General features: G+C 42.3%; 1 protein-coding gene across 6 annotated transcripts; it reads left to right on the top strand.

The window, feature by feature from the left end:
• Positions 1–127: 127 nt before the first annotated feature.
• LOC148661487 (uncharacterized) lies at positions 128–21,483 on the top strand. 6 transcript variants are annotated; one of them, XM_088635330.1, is made up of 16 exons: positions 128–370; positions 7,290–7,375; positions 8,187–8,279; positions 8,781–8,837; positions 8,927–9,100; positions 9,687–9,800; positions 10,171–10,216; positions 11,142–11,232; positions 11,324–11,465; positions 11,951–12,055; positions 13,218–13,308; positions 13,943–13,979; positions 15,338–15,412; positions 15,784–15,886; positions 16,325–16,455; positions 16,994–21,483. In XM_088635330.1, exons 1-16 carry the CDS (start codon positions 313–315, stop codon positions 17,127–17,129), a joined length of 1,539 nt encoding a protein of 512 aa, XP_088491456.1. In that variant the 5' UTR covers positions 128–312; the 3' UTR covers positions 17,130–21,483. The 6 variants fall into 6 exon arrangements, with proteins under 6 accessions (XP_088491456.1, XP_088491455.1, XP_088491457.1 ...); XM_088635329.1 differs by having other exon boundaries at positions 140–370; positions 15,335–15,412; XM_088635331.1 differs by having other exon boundaries at positions 141–370; positions 8,196–8,279; positions 15,335–15,412.
• Positions 21,484–21,945: the final 462 nt, after the last annotated feature.

Below are 21,945 nucleotides of genomic sequence, written 5' to 3'. Positions count from 1 at the left end.
ATTATATGACAGCGGCTCTAGTTACCTGTCACCAGCGCACATCCCGTCGGCCGCTTTAAGTTAAGGCTTTATTAGTTTCCCTAAGGTGGACTCGAGGTTTTGCCAACTGTGTGGGTGTGTGTGTTTATTCTACACCTACTGGCCCTTTAAGACGCTGACGGGGGTGGAGGAGGATCAGGCTGGAACGCTGACGCCAAACGCGCTCAGGAAGCGTAGGAACCACAGATTCCCTTAAAGCTTCCTTTTCCAACTTTCTGTTTCAACGTATTTATCCTTTTTAAATTTAAGTTTCGCTGTTGTTAATAATGCTGGATGGTCGCACTGATGAGGTTCACCAAGGATATACGCCGGCTTCTGGGAATCGGCAGCGGTGAGGATGTTCTTAAGACTTACCAGATTTTTTTAAACCAGTGCTTTAACGCTTTCCAGCTTTGTGCTGGTGTGTCTTCATTGTAATCCTGTCATCGCCTCGCGTGTGTTCCTCTGTAGGGAGAGCTTGCTCGCAGTCTGTTAGGAGCAGGAGAACTGAAACAGTATGCAGTGATTTTATTTAATGCGCTCCATAGTCGCTTTGACTGAAGAAATCGAACTTAAAAAAACAACAACACAAAAGCACACTAATGAATTGTTGAGAAAAATGTCATAGTGCATGATTAGTAATACTGAGGAAAATAAAAAGGTGATATACTTTCAAAAAGGCGTTTTAACTTAGTATTGCTTGTACTGTACATTGCAAAACGTCTCGGAATATTTGGGTTGCACTGTTCTGTGTGATGTGGTGAGTCACATCAGTGTTATCGGTGGATAATTAAGATTTGTGACTGTTCTAAATGCAGTACATGGACTTAAGTACAGTATTTGCTCTATGTATCTTTAAATCAAAATGAATAAACACAAACTATTGCAAGCCTATCAGAGAAAATTGCCGCCGGTGTTGTCCCAGATTTTAATTGATTTCTTAGACTCTTTCAGCACGCTGTAGTCATTTTAAACTTGAACTCTTTGGACAAACGAAAGGGATTCTTTAATGTCGAAGTGCGACGCGTAGTTTCGCTTGCAGCGGTGTTTTAATGGGGCCTTCGAATCTTTCAAGTCCTCTTGACAGGCAATTCAAAGCGTCTTCGCTTGGATGGGTTAAGCTTTTAAACATCAACTTTTAAACAACACTGCGTTTGAAGTCGAAGGCACTGCACGTGGAGCAAAGCCTTATGAAAGTGTTTTGGGAAATGCTTGTTAACTGTTTTATAAACTTGGCAGTTTTTTCCTTCAAACAGTTTTATAGTCTGGTGTGACATATCGCCGACAAACTAGGACGGTGCAGATTTTGAATGACTAGATGATTGTTGAATGTCGCTTAATTTTCGTGATGTTCCTGTTACCATTCGCTTTTACCTGTTGATTTAGTGTACCAGTTCATCGAGTTTAATTTGTAAAAATCGGCTTCTTTATTTTTAAATCGTTCTTTGTAACCTTTTCCGTCTTCCAAACCTTTCATCACAACCACTATGGGACCTGCTGTAGTTAAACGATGATTCCTGGGTTTTTTTAAGACTTCAGAATATTTTCTATTTTAGTTGGTATGGTTAGTGCGTTGGAGAGATGAGCCACGCCAGCCAACTGGAGAGCGTGAATGTGTGCCAGCGCCTTGTGTATCGCCCTGATGTCAGTCAGTGAGGAGTCATTGCTCAGAAATGTACGTGTCTAGTGTTTATGTCGTAAGCTAAGCTATTTTCGTTCTTTGAAGGACTGACTGAATTAAATCAAGCCGATTGCATTTGGGGCAGTGTGATGGTTAGTGTTACAGTCTCATAGCTCTCGAGTTCTGGAAAAGGGCACCTTTTTGTAAGGAGTTTGCATGTTTCTCCCTTTTTATAGCATGGTTTTTAACTGGGTTATTGTGCCCTGAGTAGAAGCCAGTTTCACTTAGTGTCCACTAAACTCTGTGATCAAGTCTGCACAAAGATCCTGCTCTGACCTAATGTGGTCAGGAAGCTGGCTGGACCAACAGCAGTTATCAGCAGTTTTCTCCATGCCATGGAACTTGACAACAAAACTGTGTTACCTGTCAGTCTTGTCACTCGGCCCATACCTGCCTTCAGCACTGCTCCTGCTTGGAAGACCTTACTGTATGTGGTTGTGGACCTTGATTTGAAGGTTTCTATCAGCTGCCTGCTTAAAAATAGCGCACTACTTGTGTATTTTCTGCACTGTAATGAGTGACCTTGTTATTCCTGGACTGGATGTTTTTCGAGAGCTGGCAAATTTCCTTAACGAAGCCAAGCTTATACTTGATAAAACATAACAGTAGGTTGTTTTTTTTTTGGCTGCACCATTCTGTTTTGTGGAATTTCCTTCTGAGAATCTGCCCCTCCTTATTAATAGTAAGCACTGTTTTATGAATGCTGCGCTATATTTCTTAAGGTTACTGGTGGAGTGTCATTATCTTGAACAGCCAAGATCATTTTTCAGTGTCCTGCATCGTGATCCCTTAACGCACGCATCTCCAGATCATTGCGCCTTGGAGCAGGTGACCCAGTATGTCCTCTGTATTCCAAGAGGAAAGTCTTAATCCTGTAGGTGCTGCCCGACGAAGGGCCATGAAGCAGCCATGAGAAAGAAAGGAAAATGACAAGTCCAACTGCAGTAACACTGATGGAGCTGTTCCTAACAGGCCTGAAACCTGTAGTGTGTTGTGAGAGATCAAGCAAGGATTGAGGATCAGGAAGTGTTGAATGATGAGATGCTGAATTCCTGACAAATGAGTTCATGTGCAACTGTAATTTATCCTTTTTCCATCTCAAGAAGACAATGGCCCTCTATTTATTGTCTTTCAAATGCTGGCTGTTGATTGCATGGGTTCACATTCTTTTACAGTATAACCAACAACGACGTTCTTTCAATAGGGCTATAGTGATGTATGGCTTTTTCAAGGTTTCAAGATGTCTGCCATCTTAACAATCCCGTGTTCCCGCTCTTGGTTCTAAAAGAGTTTGCTTGCCAAGTGAAAAGTCATCCAGTGGCGCTCATCGAACCCTAGAGCTGCTATGTCTGTGGTTTTATAAGCTATAGAAATATAGGATTCCTACTGGGTGCCTGAGTACTATTGTGCTCAGTCTGGTTACTCAGAGATTTGTCACCACATTAACTCTGCTTGCTGCAGGGCAACTGCTCACAGATAACTGACGTAGGCTAGATTCATTATATAAGCTCATTTGCTCCTCGCAGGACATAATGCGTTCACATTATAGCGGACTGGACGCTTGTAATTCAGTTGAACTGTACTTAAAAGTCCTGTGATGCAACAGGGTATTTAACAGTACTAGAAAATGTTTAGGTAATAGTGAAAGTGGCAGATTCAATCTGTTCATGGTCTTGAAATGAGAAAAAAATCAGTCATAAAGGCAGAGTAGGGAACAACCTGGGGATTTTGCTTTGCAGAACTGTGCTCTAAAGGAAAGCTCCAACCACAAGGTTAGAAATATGGCTCTGTATTTCAGCTGGGAATTAATTGGAAAATCACTGGTAACAGAAACAAAATGAAACGGGCCGACAAAAAGGACATTTTTGTTGTTGATGTTGTTATATTTATAGTTAAGTGTTGGTTTAGTACCTACGGCGAAACAATTTTAGTTTGTGTACTGTGCCTTAGGTATGAGTTCATGACACTGTGTGCTTAGGGTGATATTCAGATTCGTACTACACAGAAAGTGACACAAATGTATTTTATATTGTCTTTAAAATGGTTAAAAATTGATCTTTTTCGCCTTGGGCAGGGAAGACTATAACGGGACCCAATTCAAGTATTTAAAATCCTTGAAAAGCTTTTAAAAAGGCATTGGAAAAATCAACCCCAGCATTTTTCTTAAGAATCAAGAGTGACGCATGAACCCTAGGTAACAAATGGAAACGGCAAGGAAGTGCTTTTGAAACTGAGCACAGGAGGTACAGTATTTCTTCACACAAGTTCTAGGAGTCTAGCCAGGTTGTTAAAGGCAGTATCTTGGCTCCTTTTAAGAAATGCCTGCATGCAATCTTCGTTCATCTGGTTACTAGTAGCTAATTGAGCCAAATGGCATCTAACTGTTCCTTTGAGTCTTCAGATGGGTTTAAGTTGTGGGTTTAGAAATGGTTTACTACAACCTATTGATTAAGCCTGCTAAAGATGGCGGTTGGAAGAGAAGACTGGTTTTGTGTCCATAGGCTTTTCATTGCTGTATTGAGTTTGTCATAAGATCTAAGAATTTTTAGGCTCATCCATCTAACTTCAGGTTAGTTGTTAGTAAGTAAGAGCTCCGTCATCTCAATTTGTCAGGGAATATTTAATAAAAAGAGAATTTATTGCTGGAATGTTTTGTCAAATGACCAGGAATTTCAGCATAGCCTCTTATTTCGAGGAACTTGAAGTTTCTTTGTCCAAAAAAAGGCTACCTCTAAATGCTACTGGATAACATGTCAATGAAAATGTACCTTCATACTTTGGGTATTTAAGAGGCTTATAAGAGTAGATTATGAATTTTAGTTCCACAAGACGTTTTGCTGTTCAGTGTGCATTGCAGATGGTGTCACAGGTGGTCAGTATATTAATCATGCATTATGATATCTGAGTTCTTGACAGAATGACCCTCATAAACCCTTATAAGACTGCTGCAGTCAGGCAGACCATTCTCACATCTGTGGCCAGTACCATTGGAGTGATTTAGCAATATTTTAAACTATGAATTCCTCTCCTGAAGGCTGTGCACCTCTTGTGCCTCACGTGATCTATATTCCTGACATTTTCTTTTTGTTCAAGGTAGCAATGTCCTGAAATTGTATACAGAAGGAAGATAACCACAACTGTCCATGTCTGTGATAGTTATTCAGTGTGGGGGCTGTCCTGCTTGCCATTGGAGAAATATACTTCTTCACAAGACAGCAGAGAATGGAAGAGCGATGTGGAGTATTGTCCCTGTGCTGAAGCCAGTGGACATTCGTTAAAAAAAATAATGAAATTGAGCAGCTGGAGCTGGGAGCATCATCAGATCTTCTGAAAATGAAACTTGCTGGCCAAGCAGAAACTAAAAACAAGAAGCAAACATTGTTTGTGTGTGGTGTGTTAGATGCTTAGTTGAACAAATGCTACAGTTCATGACAGGAATTTGCTGGTTAAGTACAGTGGGTATAGAAAGTCACCACCCCCTTTCAAAATGTTCACCTTTTGTTGCCCTAAAGCCCAAAAAGAAGACAAATAAAATCAGACTTTTTCAAGTTTTATTTACAAATTGTACCTTGCAACATCCAAGTGAAAAATTAAAGCTACATTTCTGAAAAATAAAAAAATAAAAAAGTAGAATAACTGGGTTGGGTAAGAGAATCCCCCCCCCCCGTGTTAATACTTGGTGGAAGCACCTTTTGCTTGAATTACAGCCTTGTAATTCAAGTCTGTTTGGATACATCTCTTCCAACTTTGCACACCTAGAGGGAGGAATATTTGCTAATTTCTCCTTACAGAATTGTTCAAGCTCAGTCAAACTGCATGGTGACCGTTGAAGGACTGCCCTCTTCAAGTCATTCCAAAGATTTTTGATGGGATTTAGGTCGAGGCTCTGACTAGGCCACTCAAGGATATTCACCTTCCTGTCCTTCAGCCACTGTATGGTTGCTTTGGCGGTGTGCTTTGGGTCATTGCCATGTTGAAAGGTGAACCATCTTCTCATTTTCAACTTCCTGGCTGAGGGCTGCAGGTTTTCTTCAAGAATTTGCCTGTATTTTGCACCATCCATCTTCTCTTCTATCCTGACAAGTGCCCCAGTCCCAGCTGAAATGAAACACCCCCACAACAGGATGCTGCCACCACCGTGCTTTACTGTAAGAATGGTATTCTTTGGATAGTCAGATGTATTGGGTTTTCGCCAGATGTACCGTTTTGCATTCTGGCCACAATGTTCGATTTTGGTCTCTTGTGACCACTGCATCTTTAAGGTGCTTTTTAGCAAAACATAAATGAGACTTGATGTGGCTTTTTTTTAAGGAGTGTGTTTTTTCTTGCAACCCTTCCATACAGATTTGTGGAGCGCTTTTGATATTGTTGTCACAATCACACAATGACCAGTCTTTGCCATAAAGGCCTGTAGCTCGTTCAAAGTTGCCATCGGCCTCTTGGTAGCCTCTCTGATCAGTCTTCTTCTTGCTTGGTCATCCAGTTTGGAGGGATGACCAAGGCCTGATCTAGGCAAGGTTTGGGTGGTGCTATACGCTTTCCACTTCTTAATGATGGTCTTGACTGTGCTCCATGGGATACTTAAAGCCTTTGAAATCTTTTTATACCCATCACCTGACTTGTGACTTTCCACAACTTTATCTCGAAGTTCTTTTGAAAGCACCTTTCCGCCCATAGTGGATTCTTTGTTTTGAAATGCACTTCTAAGCAGTGGAATCCTCTAGAAACAGCTGCTTTTATTCTGATCTAATCAAACTCACCACAGTTGATCACAGGTGGGAGCCAATTAGTTTGTTGTGTGATCTGTAAGGTGATTGACCTGAGCAAGTTTACAAATGCAGTTGTAAGGGGGGTGTTCACTTATCCAAATAAGGTATTTTACTGTTGTAACATGAATTAATTTTCAGAATGTTTTAGAATTGTATTTTCACTTGGCTAATGTGGGTTACTGTTTGTTAATAAAAATGGAACAAGCCTAATTTAATTGGTTTTTATTTTCAGAGTGTCATACAACAAAAGGTACACATTTGAAAGGGGGTGGTGACTTTCAATACCCACTGTAATTTCCTGTCAATCCTTAGTCACAGAGTCTCTGGAATTCTTGTATTGGATTTGGTCTGTTTGACCCGGGCAAATGAGTGTGAGCTGAACCATGCAGGAGCCTTTCTAGAAAATCATCCAAAAACCACCAGGATTCTTCTAATTTAACTGCTTCCCTCCAGGATTGAGTACAGTTTGAGGAGAAGAGAGTCTCTTGGATGTTCTCCCTTCAGTCTGCATGTTTAAGATTTCTCTTAGAGTCCACGCATAGACTGTGTGCCTCAGTGCTGCTCATGTGCAAACTGTCCTGTTATAGTTCTCGTCTGTGTTTCTTTGTTCTCTTATTTCCTATTTTTGATTATTCCCCAGCTTTTAATTTGTCATCTTATCTGTTTCCTGGCTAAGTAATAGCTGGGCTATCACATTACTTATTGCATGAAAATATTCTTGTGAACTCATACTTGAAAACAAGTCGACCATAAACGTCCTGCTAGAACAGTGTCTTGTGCTGTCCTGTCTGCATCGTCAGTAATCTCGCCTCCTTTCCCAGACGGCTCCAGTGAGCAGACCAAGGAGAAAATGGAGTATGGACGAGCGGGTCCACAGAGGAGGCCTGGAAATGAGGCAATAATCCAGGTACGAGGCGTGTGATGCCCCGATATTTGAGAGAATGGTTTTTCACCGCTGTTCATTTCTAAGATGGAGGCGCTATTAGAAATTGTAGGGAAAGTGTCCCTGTTTTCTTCAGCAGTGGTTCTACTGCTAAATGAGATTTTCCATTGTACCTTGCTTGATGAGCAAATTGAACCTTGTTGATTTTTCATTACGTGGCACAACACACGTTTCTGGGTTACTGACAAGGGTCATGATTGGGAATGCCAGGGGGCTGATCAGTTTTGGGATACACACGGTCTTCGGTGTCTTCAACACCCTAGCTAACCTCCACTGACTACCTAAAAACATACAAGACAAACGACACTCGGCCGTACTAAACTAGTGTACTAATACAAAATCAACTAAGTGTGTAGAATGTACCCAACAACCTAAACTAACCTTATACACAAAAGTTCACACAAAAACACAAGTGAACTAGGAATACAAATAAGGGAAATCGAGAGTAATCAACAGGAACAGGCTACAAAAGAACACAAAGGTTGAACATATAACACGTTTGGGCAAGGTAATGGCAAAACAAGGATAAACACACAAACAAACGAAAGTACAAAGAGACAAACAGAAACGAACAAAAGCCAAAGCTATAAGAAAACACACACAGACCACACACTGGGATGTAACAGGCACATTTTCTTTGCCGAAAGGGTTGCTCAAAGGGCAGTGGGTGATGGCAAAGGATCTGGTTATGCGCCAAGGAGGGAAAGGTTTAAAAAGCGGGCTCGAGCCTTCAGGGTGGGAAAGCACTGTCTGCCCAGTGCTGAGAGCTTTGCAGTGTGTTCAGCAGGACGGCCTGAGCCCGGAGGAAGTGCTAAGCGAGGAGGAGCGAGCTAGGCGCAGAGCGGAGCGCCGCAGGGCCAAGAGGAAGGTGAGCCTGGGACCCGCGCCACTGTCGCACTGTGCGCGCACTCGAACTGGTCACACCTTTAACTTTCGAAACGCATGAAGTTTGGTGTGGAATATTTTAGACATCTGGCTCACAAAGTGAATAAACCGTAAGGCTTGTAAAGCTGGTATTCAGTTATAAACGGCATGATGTACCTCTGTGTCCAGAACGCACAGCTGGGGTCGTCTCGCTACCTCCCGTGGCTGCTAGTATAATAGCCACTGTCCTGGGGGCCCAAAGTGAACTAGTGCTGAACTCCCAGCTTCCTCTCGCTGTTGCCCTGGGTCTTGCCTTCCATTCTCCTGTTTAGGCTTTAGCTTGTACTTTTCTTCTATTTTGTAAATAACTCATTTGCTAAGTGACTGTTCCCTCTACATCATTTTTAACAATCCCTCCTCTCGCCCATCAGGAAGTAACTGTAGTTCCCCCTGACACTTCTCTAGTGCTTGGACACTGTAGCCACCTCTTCCACTTTCGTTTCAGCGACAGAAAGAGCGAAAGAAGCTGGAGAAAATTAAGAAGAATGAGGGAAACGGACAGGTAAAGACCTGGACTTTTCAGGAAAGTATCATTGGCAAAGAAAGGCCCTGTTATTCCAGTTGCCAGTGCTGAGGAGTGTGTGTCGGCAGGGGGAGGACGAGGAAGGATGTGAGGACTCTGAGGAGGAGAGCGAGAGCGAGAGTGAGGAAGATCAAGGAGAGATGGTTGAGCTGGTCTCGCGCAGCAGGGGCAAGTCTGTCCCACCGCTAGCAGCCTCGGGGAATAAGAATAACCACCAGCCCCGTCCCAGCCCCTGCGAAGAGGTGGGTGAAGGGCTCCATATTGGGTAACGCCATCGCTGATTCAGGTGGCACATGGTTGTACTGTTCGTCCTCATTTTCTGCATTGTAATTCCAACAGAGTGCCAGCATTTGCCGAAGATGTTAACCTGTAACTGATGGGCATGTGGCATATTGTACAAAAACCTGGAAACGGTCCAGTGCTTAGATCTGAGTGAAAATGTTAGTTTTTAAAAACTTGACAATTACCAAAAAGTGGTCATTAAAGTTGTATAGCAGGAGAATGTGACCATTAGCCGTACTGACTAGGTGCTAATGCAGTTGGCAGTATTAGACCTTGGGCAGCATCGAATGCCCCGATTCAATAAAACCTTCAGCCAGCTCTCAAGTTGGCCAACAGTGTTAGTAGCAAACGCAGTCTGAATGGCAGGTTGTTTTGAGTGGGAGCTGGAAGTCTCTGGCCAGCAGAAGGTGGTGAGTTTGTGAGCTGGGCAGGGGGAGGGCGAATCTGTGATGTAATTCAGGCCGCCTGGATGGTCTCTGGAGCAGTGAAGTCTGTAGGGCCTGCGTGTCAGAACTGAGGCAGAGCTGTTAAAGGTGCTGTGTGCAGGAGCCCGAGTGGGATGTGAGCAGTGCCTTTGTCGCCAATGCTGCCAGCCACATCAGGAAGAAACCAGGCCGCAGGTCCAAGGAGAACAAAGAGAACGAAGCCGGAACGCGACAGGTTAGTGCCGTGGCAGTCTGGGTACCTTGAAGATAAAGCTGCTGCTTCAAGAAGAGCATTCAGAAGCCTGGTTTCCACTAGCTGCTTACATAGTGGTGTATGAAAGCGCTTCCTTACAGGAAAAGTACAAGACAACTGTTGTCACTGCAATCTTTTTTGAACTGTAAAGTGTCAATGCAAATGTAATTAAAATGTAAATGCATTGAAGAGTGACTTCCCTGAGATCAGTGCCTCTTTTTTAAAGAATAAGGATTAAATGTTATGTAATCTATTTTTGCATTAAAGTCATAGAAGCGAATGTGGATGCTGCCTGTAGATGAGTACAATACCTCCATACTCCATAACACAAAATGTTCGATTATGGTTTTAGGTGAAATGCACAGATGCAGTGGCTAAGAGGAGCACCTCATTAGCAGGTGGGTGCAGCACCTCTGTGTGTCTTGGCGTCTGTGGTTTTTGTATTTGTCGAGGGTGAGCTTTCCCCTTTCGTGACAGGCTCACATGAATGATGACTGATTTTGCAGTCCTTTACAGGCTGCAATCACTGCATGAGAATGGAGAGGTTGGGCACTACCAACAGAGTCGCAGCTCTGCACAGTTTGTTTACTTTCTGGACAAGCTCGGGCAACTTCGGTGTAGATTATTGTACAGCTAAACAGTTTATAGAAAGTTGGAGACAAAATGCGAGCAATATACCAAACATTCCACTGCGTTGCCAGATGTCACTGATTGGAGCAGAATTAAGCTGCTTGTTAGTTTAAGTTTGTAATCAAATCATTTAATTTTTTTCTAACATGTTATTTACTCCTTATTTGCCTTCTTTGTCTTGCCTCTCATATCCAAGCTCTGTTCAGCAACTGTGGACTGAACGTGGTATTTTTGCAAACAAATATATAAAAGATTAGTCTTTGCTGCTTACCCATTCCTAGCAATGATTGCCTTGGTACAAACAGCACACCTTAAAAGGAGCATTCTCACTGGTTATATGGCTTAGCCATTTATTTTTAAACTGTTTGCAAAATATTTGACAGATTGTATACCCACAGAAATGGTTCAAAAGAGTATAGAAGCTCTTCAAGGTATTTTACTCTGCGGCAGTACTCAAGTTTATTATGCATTGAGGATTATGACAATATAAATGCTTGAGAAGAGCTCAGGGAATTTGTAATTGCCTGTAATACTACAATATATACTTTTTGGTATCAGCTCTTACTGTAAGCCTGCTGGCCTCTGGAATCTGGTATTTGGTGAAGAAGGCAGATATTCTGTGCCTTTTCAGGGCGCTGTGATGTTTTGACTGGATAGTTTCTACTTGTTCAATTATTTGTTTTTCTTTCTCAGAAAAAGGGATCAAGCTGGTACAGCGAGGACAGTATTCTCACGCCATCGACATGTTTACAGAAGCTATTAAACACAATCCAAAGGATCACAGGTAGTCTGCTGTCAGCGTTCGCTGCAGTTCCGAGCTGTGTGCCCGTGGACGGCTCTCTCAACAGCACTCGTGACTGATGTGTCTGTGGCAGGTTCTTTGGGAATCGCTCGTACTGTTTCGATCGTCTGGAGCAGTACCCCTCTGCTCTCTCCGACGCGGAGAGGTCTATCCAGCTGGCTGCTGACTGGCCCAAAGGCTATTTCAGGAAGGGGAGAGCGCTGCTGGGAATGAAGGTCTGTGGTCGAGCAGCTGCTCAGCCCTATCTGTGCTGGACTGTCGCTACTGCGTCTCTGTGTGTTGTGTTCTTCCTTTACTACAAGCACAGGCTGTAGAAGCCGAGCCCTGGACTCCAATGTAATGGTTTTAGGGGGGTGATGTGATGCAGAGTTCTAACGCAGGGTAGAATCTCTTTGTTTCTGTCTGGTGTGTATGTGTATCTGCAGCAGGGATCTTCACTCCTAGTTCTGGAGATTTAAAGGGTCTTTGGCTTTTATTGAACGCGAGGCCCCAGTGATGTAATTGAATCAGTCATTGACTTGATTGGTCTTAATTACCTCTCTTTCTAGGTCTTTAGTTATTGAGGGGTTTTTAATTCCCCATGATACCTGAAACTCCTACGGACCAGAAGTGAAAAGCACTTATGTTTAGTATTTGACCCTTGAATTTTAGCTGGCATTTTTGACCCCTCTGACTCCTTTGTCATTTCTTCTTGGGACAGAGGTACAGCGAAGCAGAATGTGCGCTGGAGGAGGTTCTGAGGCTGGACCAGGACTGTGAGGATGCTGTTAACGAGCTGCTGGCCTGCAGAGTCCTGCAGCTCATGGTAAAGAGCCTTGCAGGGCTCCTGGCTAGGGGGGCCTGGGGGGGGTTGTGGGACTGGGGCTGCATTTTGGAATGTGGGGTCTCGGTTGCAGGTTTAGGGGGTTGTGCCAACAGAGGATAAGACGATCAAGGGAGTGGATTATTTTTGGATCTTGAGGCTTAGGCTGTACCGCCTGTATTGCATGAGGTTGTGCTTTGTAACAGATGAACACTTGAAAAGAGTATGGATTTCAGGCAGTATTTTAAAACACAAAACTGCTGGGAGATTTTGGAGGAAATTGTTTTTTTTTCCTCTCTTGTGAGAATACCTGGTCATTGAAGTGCAAAGGTATAACCATGTCAGGGCAGAAGCCAGTCCTTTTTTGTGTGCACTCTTTTGTCTGTCCCAGACATGCACAGAGTAATTTTAAAACTCTATTGGATTTACCGTTCAGAAGTAAAATGACCTAAAATTGCCCCGATGTTGATCCAGCTTGTGACAGGTGTAAACAAGCTTAAGATTTCTCTTCACAAGAGTTTCATTCTTTTGGAATTCTATTTTTCTGGGGTTTTTACTTTGCCTTGTGCTGTGAATGGCAGGAATTTATGGCTTTCCTCTCTCTGAATCACAGGCTGACATGCTGGCCTTGCAACACTCTTAGTCAAACGTTTAATCCTTTACCAGCTGGATGCTACCTGATGCCTTTGTGCTTGTGTTTAGCATATCAGTAATTTTGGTTGGTTTCTCAGACTGGGTAAAATTAAACTCAATTCATGATTCAAATCCTGCTCTGCCTAGAAGCCCTTCAGCTGCTGCTTTGATTGGCCCGAGCTGCATGTACAGTATATGCACATTTCATCTCTGTCCAGTTGGTCCCACCTCTCACCCTACTTCCTTCAAACCTCTGTCTACCTTTCTGAAATCAACAATTAAAAAAATTGTTCTTCGGACTGTAAATTCAGAACTGCTTTTATATATTCCTTTCTGTGCTCTCAAAGTTCCGTTATGGTATTATTGGGCCTTTAACCACCTTACATGTTAAAGCTTATTGGCAAACGCCTTCTCAGATGTACATTTCTAAGCATGGTTTTAACAAATGTGTCTCTCTAGCTTAAGCACATTCTTTTAGCTATGTGGTTGACTTAAATTGATCATACTAACCGAGGTCCGTCCCTTCTGCCAGGAACTGGGCTTCACAGAACAGCAGAGCGTGCAGCTCCTGGACAAGTTCACCACAGTGCAGGCTGTCCTGGCTTGTTTTCAGACTGGTAAAGGTAAGAACCTGATGGAGGTCAGACATGTGGACAGTTCCATTGGTGAATGGGGTGCTTTGCCTTCCTTGACCACGGGGGGGAGCAAGAAATATCTCGAACACGAGTACTACAGTATCTCTCCAATATCAAAAAGCTGTGTGATCTAGTGAGGGTCATGGCCTCTCAGACTGTGTCCCAGGAGCACAGGGAGTAAGGAGGGATTGAGACCAGTGAGCCTAGCTAGCATGTCTTTGGAAAGTGGAAGGAAATAGTAGCAAATGCTGGAAGAACATGCAAACCTAGCTGTGTAAGTTTAAACATCAGCACCTGCAAATGCCTCAGTTGTTCTTATTGTTTTATTGGACTGACCCACATTTCTGAGCTCACTCACCATGGCCAATCTACCAGAAACACCACTCCTGTATTTTTTTCCCCTGTCAAACAGACATCATTATGATTCTGTGATGTTTTTTTTTCCTGTAATATGTCAGAATGAGCAAAGCTGCATGTTGTTTTCCTGTTTTTAAATGCCAATACATCTCATTCAGCCAGTGGCTGTGTGGTCACTCATGTCACTCTGTCACCTCGTGTTCCACTTTTCAGTAGCTTTTGCAGAACCAAACAGTTAAACTGACTGCCTTTTCTTTCCTCCAAGTCTCGGGTGAATTCGACACTTTACTGGACCAGCCTGAGTAAGCATGTTTCATTATGCCTGATATTACCCTGATTGATATGCATGACCTAATTAGATAGTCCTTCGGAACACCCAGTGCCATTACCAGATTAACTGGACGTCTAATAGACTATACCTGGTGACGCTTTGCAGACTATTAGAGGAAGGCAGGGAACTTACACTGTAATGAGATGTTGGAAAAAAAAAACTATGAATTTTTATCAATTCTTATACCAATACTTTATTACTTGAAGGAACCTTCAACTTCATTGAAAGATCAAAGTTCTTCTTTAGTATATATTCCTGATTTACAATTCTGTGCACCTTTTTCAGCACAGCTCCAGACAGAGACAGGCCTAGTGTTTGAACTTGCCATTAAGTAGGAAATATCCTATCATTAATTGACACAGCTCACAGAGCACATACTGCGGTTCTAAAATGCCTTAGTCTACGCAGTTTGTTACCTCATATTAATACATTGCATTTATTTTAAGATTTTTATATAGACCCACTTGATTCAACATTAAACCACGACATCCAGCTGGGTGAAGCACAGCTGCCATTATGGGCCAGCTGTCAGTCAGGTGGAGATGTGGGCAATTAAATGACTTCACTAATTAGATTCAGGGGGGGCTTTAGGATGGCCTGACTGAGCAATCAATACTGGAATTTAGCCAGAACACTGGCGTTAACCCTTACTCCTGTGAACGGTGCCATGAGATCTTTAATGGCAAAGCAGGCAAGATCTTGTTTTAAAGACTCATTCATTGGATGGCACCTCCGAACTCCATATCACATTGGAAATTGTTTATCATGAAACGCAACACCTACTGGTGTAATAACACAACTTTTGGCAGCCTCCTGGTTTTCCTTAGAGGTCTCCTACGCCCTACAGACCAGACCCTGCTTTGCTTAGCTTCTAAGATCTGACAAAATCAAGCTTCATGTTTTCAATATGCTGGCAATCTTATTGAGCTCCTGCAGTCACTTATTCTGATGCCCGTTTACTACAAACCTGTAGTTAGATGTGCCAGGTGTTTTTTTTCCCACTCATTTTACATACATTAGTTGGTACTGACAATTTCACTCTTCTGATTAATTGGCATACCTGTGTTCAACAGGTAATTTCTTGTTGTCAGTTAAGGAATGCGTGTGCTTGCTGTCACCAGTTACGTGTTGACACCTAACAGCATGTGTGCTCCAAGCTGAAGCCACGTTGAAGAGTGGGGTGCAGAATTCGAGCAGGCGCATGTGTACAGTATCTCAGTGTTGTCCTATAGACGAGGGCTTGACTTTTCTGATCGGGAGTAACAGTGCAGATTCTGTTTTTACGTGCCAGAAGCGAGTCTCTTATATTTTTCTGGCTCCCCCCAGAAGCCAGTGTGCCTCTCTCTGGGTTGGTAATGTGACCACCGATTTGAAAGAGAAACATTTGAGAGACATCTTCAAAAGGTAAGTAGTGCTGTGGTGTCGTCTTTCGTCATGTTCCCGTTCTGAATATGAACAAATCTGTATTCATGTTCTCATGCTACAGTGAAGCTATCTAAGATCCAAGAAAAGGCCACTATGCTGGCTTACTGAATGTGTGCCTGCCAAGTATTTTGTGCTGTTCATTTGTGCGATGTCTCCTTCCTACCTTTTTCTTATTCTGGTTGTGTCCCCCTCCTGATATCTGTTGCCATTTCTGTCTAGCTCCTTTTTTCTTGTCTGTCTACTTGTGTTTATCCGTCTGTCTGCCTGTCTGTACCTTCTGTTTTCAAGGCTGTGCTTTGCAGTCCTGACCCCATCCTGCCTGTGAACATCTCCCTCTGGTCACCCTGCAGTTACGGAGAGATCGAAAGCATCCGAGTCCTCCACGAACGGTTCTGCGCCTTTGTCAACTTCAAGCTAGCGCCCATGGCGGCCCGGGCAATGGAAAAACTGCAGGTTAGTGCTCAAGACAAGAGGTTGAATACCTCATGAAAGTGTCCCTTAAGAGCAGAGGTCCCCAATCCTGGTCCTGGAGGGCTGGCGTGTCTACAGGTTTTCAGTCAGGCTGGGATTAATGACCCGAATCTGCTCAGAAATGTTTTAAATCGTCCAGTTTAACAGCGTCTCCCAGCTCTTCAGGCGATGCTGTCTTCTCAGATATATAGGAAACAGGCAAAAACTCCATAGCTTCAAATTCACATTACAGCTTTTACATTGACTTGCTTTTTCTTCTTTTACGTTCTACTTGGTTTTTCTCCAGTAAATAACTGTTTTTTTTACCTAAGAACCAATGACATAGTCTTCACACCCTATGCAATTTCCGAACCTGCATGTGTCCGTTTTCTTATCTTTGCATGCAGTGTGAGTGACTCGTGCTGTGTTTGCTCTGTCCAGGGGGTGGAGATCGAGAATACCAGGCTGGTGATCCGCTACCCAGAACGCCGGCCTCAGCGAGCCCCGCCCTCCCCTCAGAGATCGGCCCCCTCTGTGTCACTGTCATCCTCGCAGCCAGTCACAACTGCTGGGTAGGCATCCTTCCTTGTCAGCCACAGAGCTACAATCAGCCGTGGGGGAGGTATCATTGGGCATACTTGGATTTGTAATAATAATTTCAAAATAATGCTATTTATACATGTTTAATCCCAAAGCACTTTACATATAGGATGGGGCCCACTGACGTGCTGCACCCATGACACAGCAGATCGGATGATGTGAGAAACTGCTTCACTGATGAAGCTTAGTGGGAACATTAGGTAGGTCAGAATTGTAGAAGCAGAATTTAACCAGGACACCAGGGTTAACTTCCTTATGTTCATGAGCAATGCCATGGAATATTTAATTTAACACCTCCTCCAGCACAATGTCCTCAGTCCTCTTACTGGTACGTTGGTCTAGAGGGTGGAGTGCCACCTTACCCAACCCACTCAAACACTTCGGAAGTGTGTGTGTGTGTGTGTGTGTGTGTGTGTGTGTGTGTGTGTGTGTGTGTGTGTGTGTGTGTGTGTGTGTGATTAAGTGCGATTAGGAGATTGAGAATTCACTTGGTTTGGTGTTCTTCTGCAGGTCGAGGCGTAGAAACCCTGTGAATGGAGACGAGTGTTACTATTGGAGGACGACTGGTTGCCACTTTGGGGACAAGTGTCACTACAAACACATTCCTGGACAGCGTGGGCGAGACAGGAGGCCTTGGCAGCCCTGAGACCTAGTTCCCTGGCGCCCTGGCGCCCTGGCCTTGGGGACGGCAGTATCGGTGGGAGTGAGGCCTAGCGAGAGGATGCTCTTGAATTCAAAGTGGTTGATCTTTTCGGTGTTTCTCCCAGATCTCCATGTTCTTCTGCTGGGTAAAATCCTGTCCGTCATTTAGCACTAAGAAAGGAAAGAGACTCTTGAGGAGAGACACTGGCCATTCATGTTCTTCTGTCTTCTACAAAAAAAAATGGTGACATCGGCCTGAGTATGATTGGTTATATTCACACACATGGAGAGAATGGGCATCTTGGCTGGGATATCTGTGGATACAACACAAATGCCCAGTTTTTGGCTAGAACAAAACCAAATGACACCAGCAGAGCAATACTTATGCTTGTGTTCAAACATGTTTGGATATGTGAATCTTGCAAACGAAGTGCCTTTTATTCATTTATACACATATACCTGACCACAGATATTAGCCTGACATTGTTGGCTAATTTAAAACTTCCCTTCAGAGGAGACTCGTAAGGTGATTGTTGTGGTGTGCAAATGGTTTTAATGGTTACCTTGGTATAAGTAAATATAGTATTTCATGGTATTTTTAAACTATTTTATATGTTAGTTTTAAAAACAATTTTTATTCCAGTTCTTTCTCACTAGTCAATGTTCAGTTGGACACTTATAGTGAACCCTGTGCTTGACTCTTGACATTCGGTCTTCTATTTGCACAAGTGTTATGGCTTTTAATACGTTTTGGTCCTTTTGATTCCTTTTCTAATGCATATCGCTGGAACGTGCCAAATAAAAGCTGTCCAATTTTATTACCAGTTACTTTTCCTCTGGCCTAGAAGTGACCTTCTCACCCATATACGTGGCACTTTAAACCATATCTTTCACCAGATTGATTCTAGTGAAAAACTGTTTTTATTGAATTGTTTGCTCATTAGATATTTAATTGCGATAGAAGCAAAATCTCTCTAATTTATTCTGTTCTTAAGGTGCCTTTTGTCATGTCTGATCTCCTGAGACATGGTTTTCCAACCCTGTTCCTGTAAGACCAGCGTGTCTAGGTCTCTAGAAAAATTCTGCAGACCCAGATGAGCCACAAATGAGCTGTCGTTAAAGGCTGAGTTGCAATGAAATGAGTTGATTTACTGGGTTTGGTAACCTGCATGCTATAATTAATGTTAAAAGGTACTACACAAAAAGGAATTGCACAATGTGCATTTTTTTAAATCACAAGTTGTGAAAATATGATAGAAAATTGTATTATTTAAAGCATTAGCTCTGACTTGACCAAATCCTGTATTGTTTTACCCTGACAATAAGCAGGGACCAGTGCAGTATTTTTCTGTTTTATAATATGCATTGCCACTTTTGATTGGATATTAGGAGGTTTGAATTTCTGCTTAGAGAAAGAGCCTTTGGGTGATCTGAGTTACTGTGGTACTTACCTGCTAAGGACAATCTTAACTTACTTGTTGCTGTAGTTCTCAGTTTGCACCACATGATGTCAGGATACCATTTCAGTGTCTTGGTGAACCTGCAGGGAGCAGAGTTCTGCTGCAGTTAAATTAAAGGAACCAAGCAAAGCACTTTCAAATGTGAGGTGACTGCCTCTCTTTATCAGCAGCATGATCTAATGCCACTTTAAGTCATTTTTGCTATTAGCAGCTTTTACATGTGTCTTGCATCAGTACTACAATCAGAGGTTCTTATAGAATAGTATATTACACTTGGTTAATGGAAATCTGCAGCTTTAATCAATGGAACAGTCTTAGCATGGTTTCCTTTAATTTACCTTACAACCATATAACTTCACTACAAAACCAAAAACAATATATATTCAGCTTTAAATGTCAGACTCAGATTTACTGCCAGAGACTCTGAAAGTTCTGCTTTTCCTATAGCCCTTGTCTGGTTAATCCTGACACTTTGCTGCATCATGTTTACTGTTTGCCTTTATGATGTCTGTTCTCATTACTGCTTTTTATTTTTTTGCTCATTCATCTTTTACTTCTGGATGTGAAGTGTTACAGCAGTTGCTGAAAAAGTCCTGATTCAGCTTTGTAATAGTCCAGTGTCCCCAAGGTTTTTCTGAGCTTTGATTTACTCTGCTTACATGCAAATTGTGGAAAGTATTAGGAGACAGCACAGAAAACTGAAAGGTCTCTGACCTTACCAAATCCTATATTGTTTTACCCTGACAATAAGCAGAATGTCACCAATAAGCAGACAGACACCAGTTTCAGACTTTTAATTCAAAGTCAAAGAAAACTTTCTTAGATTCATTTACTTCACAGCCCAGCTGGCTGGAGGGTATCAGTGAGTGATGTCCAAGGAGCTGGGTTGTCATGAAGTGGGTCACTTTCAGATTTCACCGAGACACCTTCCTGAATGCAGTGGCGCACCGTGTGGTCACCAGCTCTTCAATGAGTCATTTGCTTTGCTTAAAATTTGAGTGCTTTGCTTAAAATGACTGACACAAAACTCTTGACATAAAACTCTTTTGCTAGAGCCCCACAGCTCTGTCATGTGCTCCAGACCGTTAAGTAGCCTTTTAGTCTTAGTTCAAGGTTCGTTATAGCAGTTTTAAGTTAGTGTGGATCTTACAATGTTATCTCAAAGACGGAGTACAAACTATTTTGCATTAGCTGAACAGTCACATGGGATTGATGTTAATATGGAACATATCCCCAAAAAGGGAAGCAGTAACACTTCAAAGGGTAAAGTGACAGCACCACAGTGTTTTGAATATCATTTGCACATCTTCACTGCTCCGTTTTGGAGTCTTTAAAAATATTTATTTACTATTTTTATTTATGTTGTTAGGGAGCCTACAGAAATATTGACTGGGGTCTGCTGTTCTACACTGTCCTCTTGTTGGCTGATGAGGCGATACTTGTTTTCACACTGGAGTCATTTTCAAAGCTAATGGTCCTTAATTAATGTTTCCCTCCCCTGAAAACCCAGAACATCATATGGCATTTCACGAGCTTCTGGAAAATGTGGTGAAGAATAATTTAATGTTATTTGGACCTGAGCAATATAGATGGTAATTGACAGTAAAGTGGATGATTGCTGCCTTAGCACTGACTGCTGACAGCAAACAAGTGCTTTGCCTTAAGAGAAGAACTTGACTCAGGTTAGGTCTGCATGTTACTTATTTATTTCATCTGTTTGTTAATAGACATGTTAAATGTTCCTTAGGCATTTAATGGGGAGAACCAGAGAACTGAAAATTGTATAAGATGGTGTTGAGGAGAGCTGCTGAGTTTTAAAAATAATTTTTAGCCCGACTTGTTGAGTCACTTAAAATTTCTGTCAAGTAATTTACTTTTCATATTTTTGACTCCAGACCTTGTTGTATGAGTCAGCTTCCTTCCCTGCTTTTTATGCCAGTGGCTGTGTTAGCATTCTAGTCTACCTGAATCAAGTGCTCAGACTGCGAAGTAGTTTTCCAACAGGGGAGATCTGATCCAAATAGTACAGCATTATTGCATCACTTTGGCATTAATGTCCAGCTGTTTACAGTATGAGATGTAAGGCCTTATCCTTAAAGACAAAATGGGCTCTGGGACTAATACTCAACAGCATGGCCTTTCCGAAGAATAGCTGATGGATTCCAGTTTCTCTTTTTTGAGACCCCAGAACGCTTGGTGGTTCGACTTGAGAGGACAGTGCAGATCATCACCACAGGTTGGCAGTCAAATCCAGGGTCAGGGCCAGATGGGAGGTGTTTACTGTCCCATGCAAATTGACAATTCTCTGTGGTATTGGGGTTCCCTGTCTCTCTTTACTAGACCTTGGGAAACTCTTGTTTCTTGCCTCCTGTGCTCTGTATTGGCAGAGCTAGCTGCTCTTCAGGGGCAGGCAGAATGAGTCCTGGTTGCTCTGGAGTTTTCCTGGTGGAGGTGGGTAGATGGTGAATATTCTGGGGAAATGAGAAACCAGATTTCTCAAATTTCAAACTGCACAGCAGTGTTTTGTAAATAACTGTTGCACTTTTTCTTCCTTTACCTTGCAATTGTTATTTTTAAGGTAAAAGTTTTTGACATTGCATTATTTGTGCTCTGCATGTACTGTAATATCATATGACTCTGGATTTTACTGTGACACACTACTGGTGTCTTCTCAATAGATAAGGGTGACTTTTTTTTAATTTCTCAGCCATCTGTCCCAAGTGTTTGTCTAAGTATGTTTATATTTTAAGGTGGTTTGTGGTAAGGGGTTGCAAATTATGTACCTTTTAATCTAAGCACTGCAATCCTCCATTCCTAAACATTTTTTAATCATGTATGTGTTGTTGCACTGTTACCAAAGAGTGCCATAAATAGTGTATTAAATCTATTTTAATCTCAGTACCCTTCTTGTTGTGAAATTTGTTTGGGTTATGTGTTTGTTCTGTTCTTGTCAGTGTACTATTGAATATACTCTGGGTATTGTGTTGTATTTAAGAAAACATTCAAAAGGCATAGAGTTAGAAGTACAATTCACACATAAATTGCAGTTTTATATACTAAAATCAAGAACATCTAATGGAAGATAATATAATGGGAGATTTTAATTTTTCCTCTCATTTTGTGGAAAAGCCATCAAGGTATCAGCTGTTTGACTGGGATATATGATTAATGACTGCTCTTATTCAGTTTTCAAGCTTTCAAACAATCAGGATGGTGAGAGAACCATTATAATATAAAATGCTGTGTTTTGACAATACTGTAGATGTCTAACAAAGGTTCACGAGTTTAGAAAGCAGGCTGTGAAGGAGATCATTTAAATGGTGTTGAAGTAGGTAAGATGGATAAGGAACTGGAAAGGTA

This window comes from Lepisosteus platostomus, chromosome 6 (assembly GCF_059453375.1).
Source record: "Lepisosteus platostomus isolate fLepPlt1 chromosome 6, fLepPlt1.hap1, whole genome shotgun sequence".
NCBI lineage: Eukaryota > Metazoa > Chordata > Actinopteri > Semionotiformes > Lepisosteidae > Lepisosteus > Lepisosteus platostomus.
This window is presented reverse-complemented; position numbering and strand designations above follow the sequence as displayed.

What these genes read in the sequence shown, in the direction of transcription:
- LOC148661487 (XM_088635329.1), top strand. Translation starts at nt 313, where the DNA reads ATGGTCGCACTGATGAGGTTCACCAAGGATATACGCCGGCTTCTGGGA. An exon ending in GAGCGCTGCTGGGAATGAAG is followed by an intron (nt 11,466 to 11,950) that starts GTCTGTGGTCGA and finishes TTCTTGGGACAG; the next exon opens with AGGTACAGCGAAGCAGAATG. An exon ending in GGGCAATGGAAAAACTGCAG is followed by an intron (nt 15,887 to 16,324) that starts GTTAGTGCTCAA and finishes TGCTCTGTCCAG; the next exon opens with GGGGTGGAGATCGAGAATAC.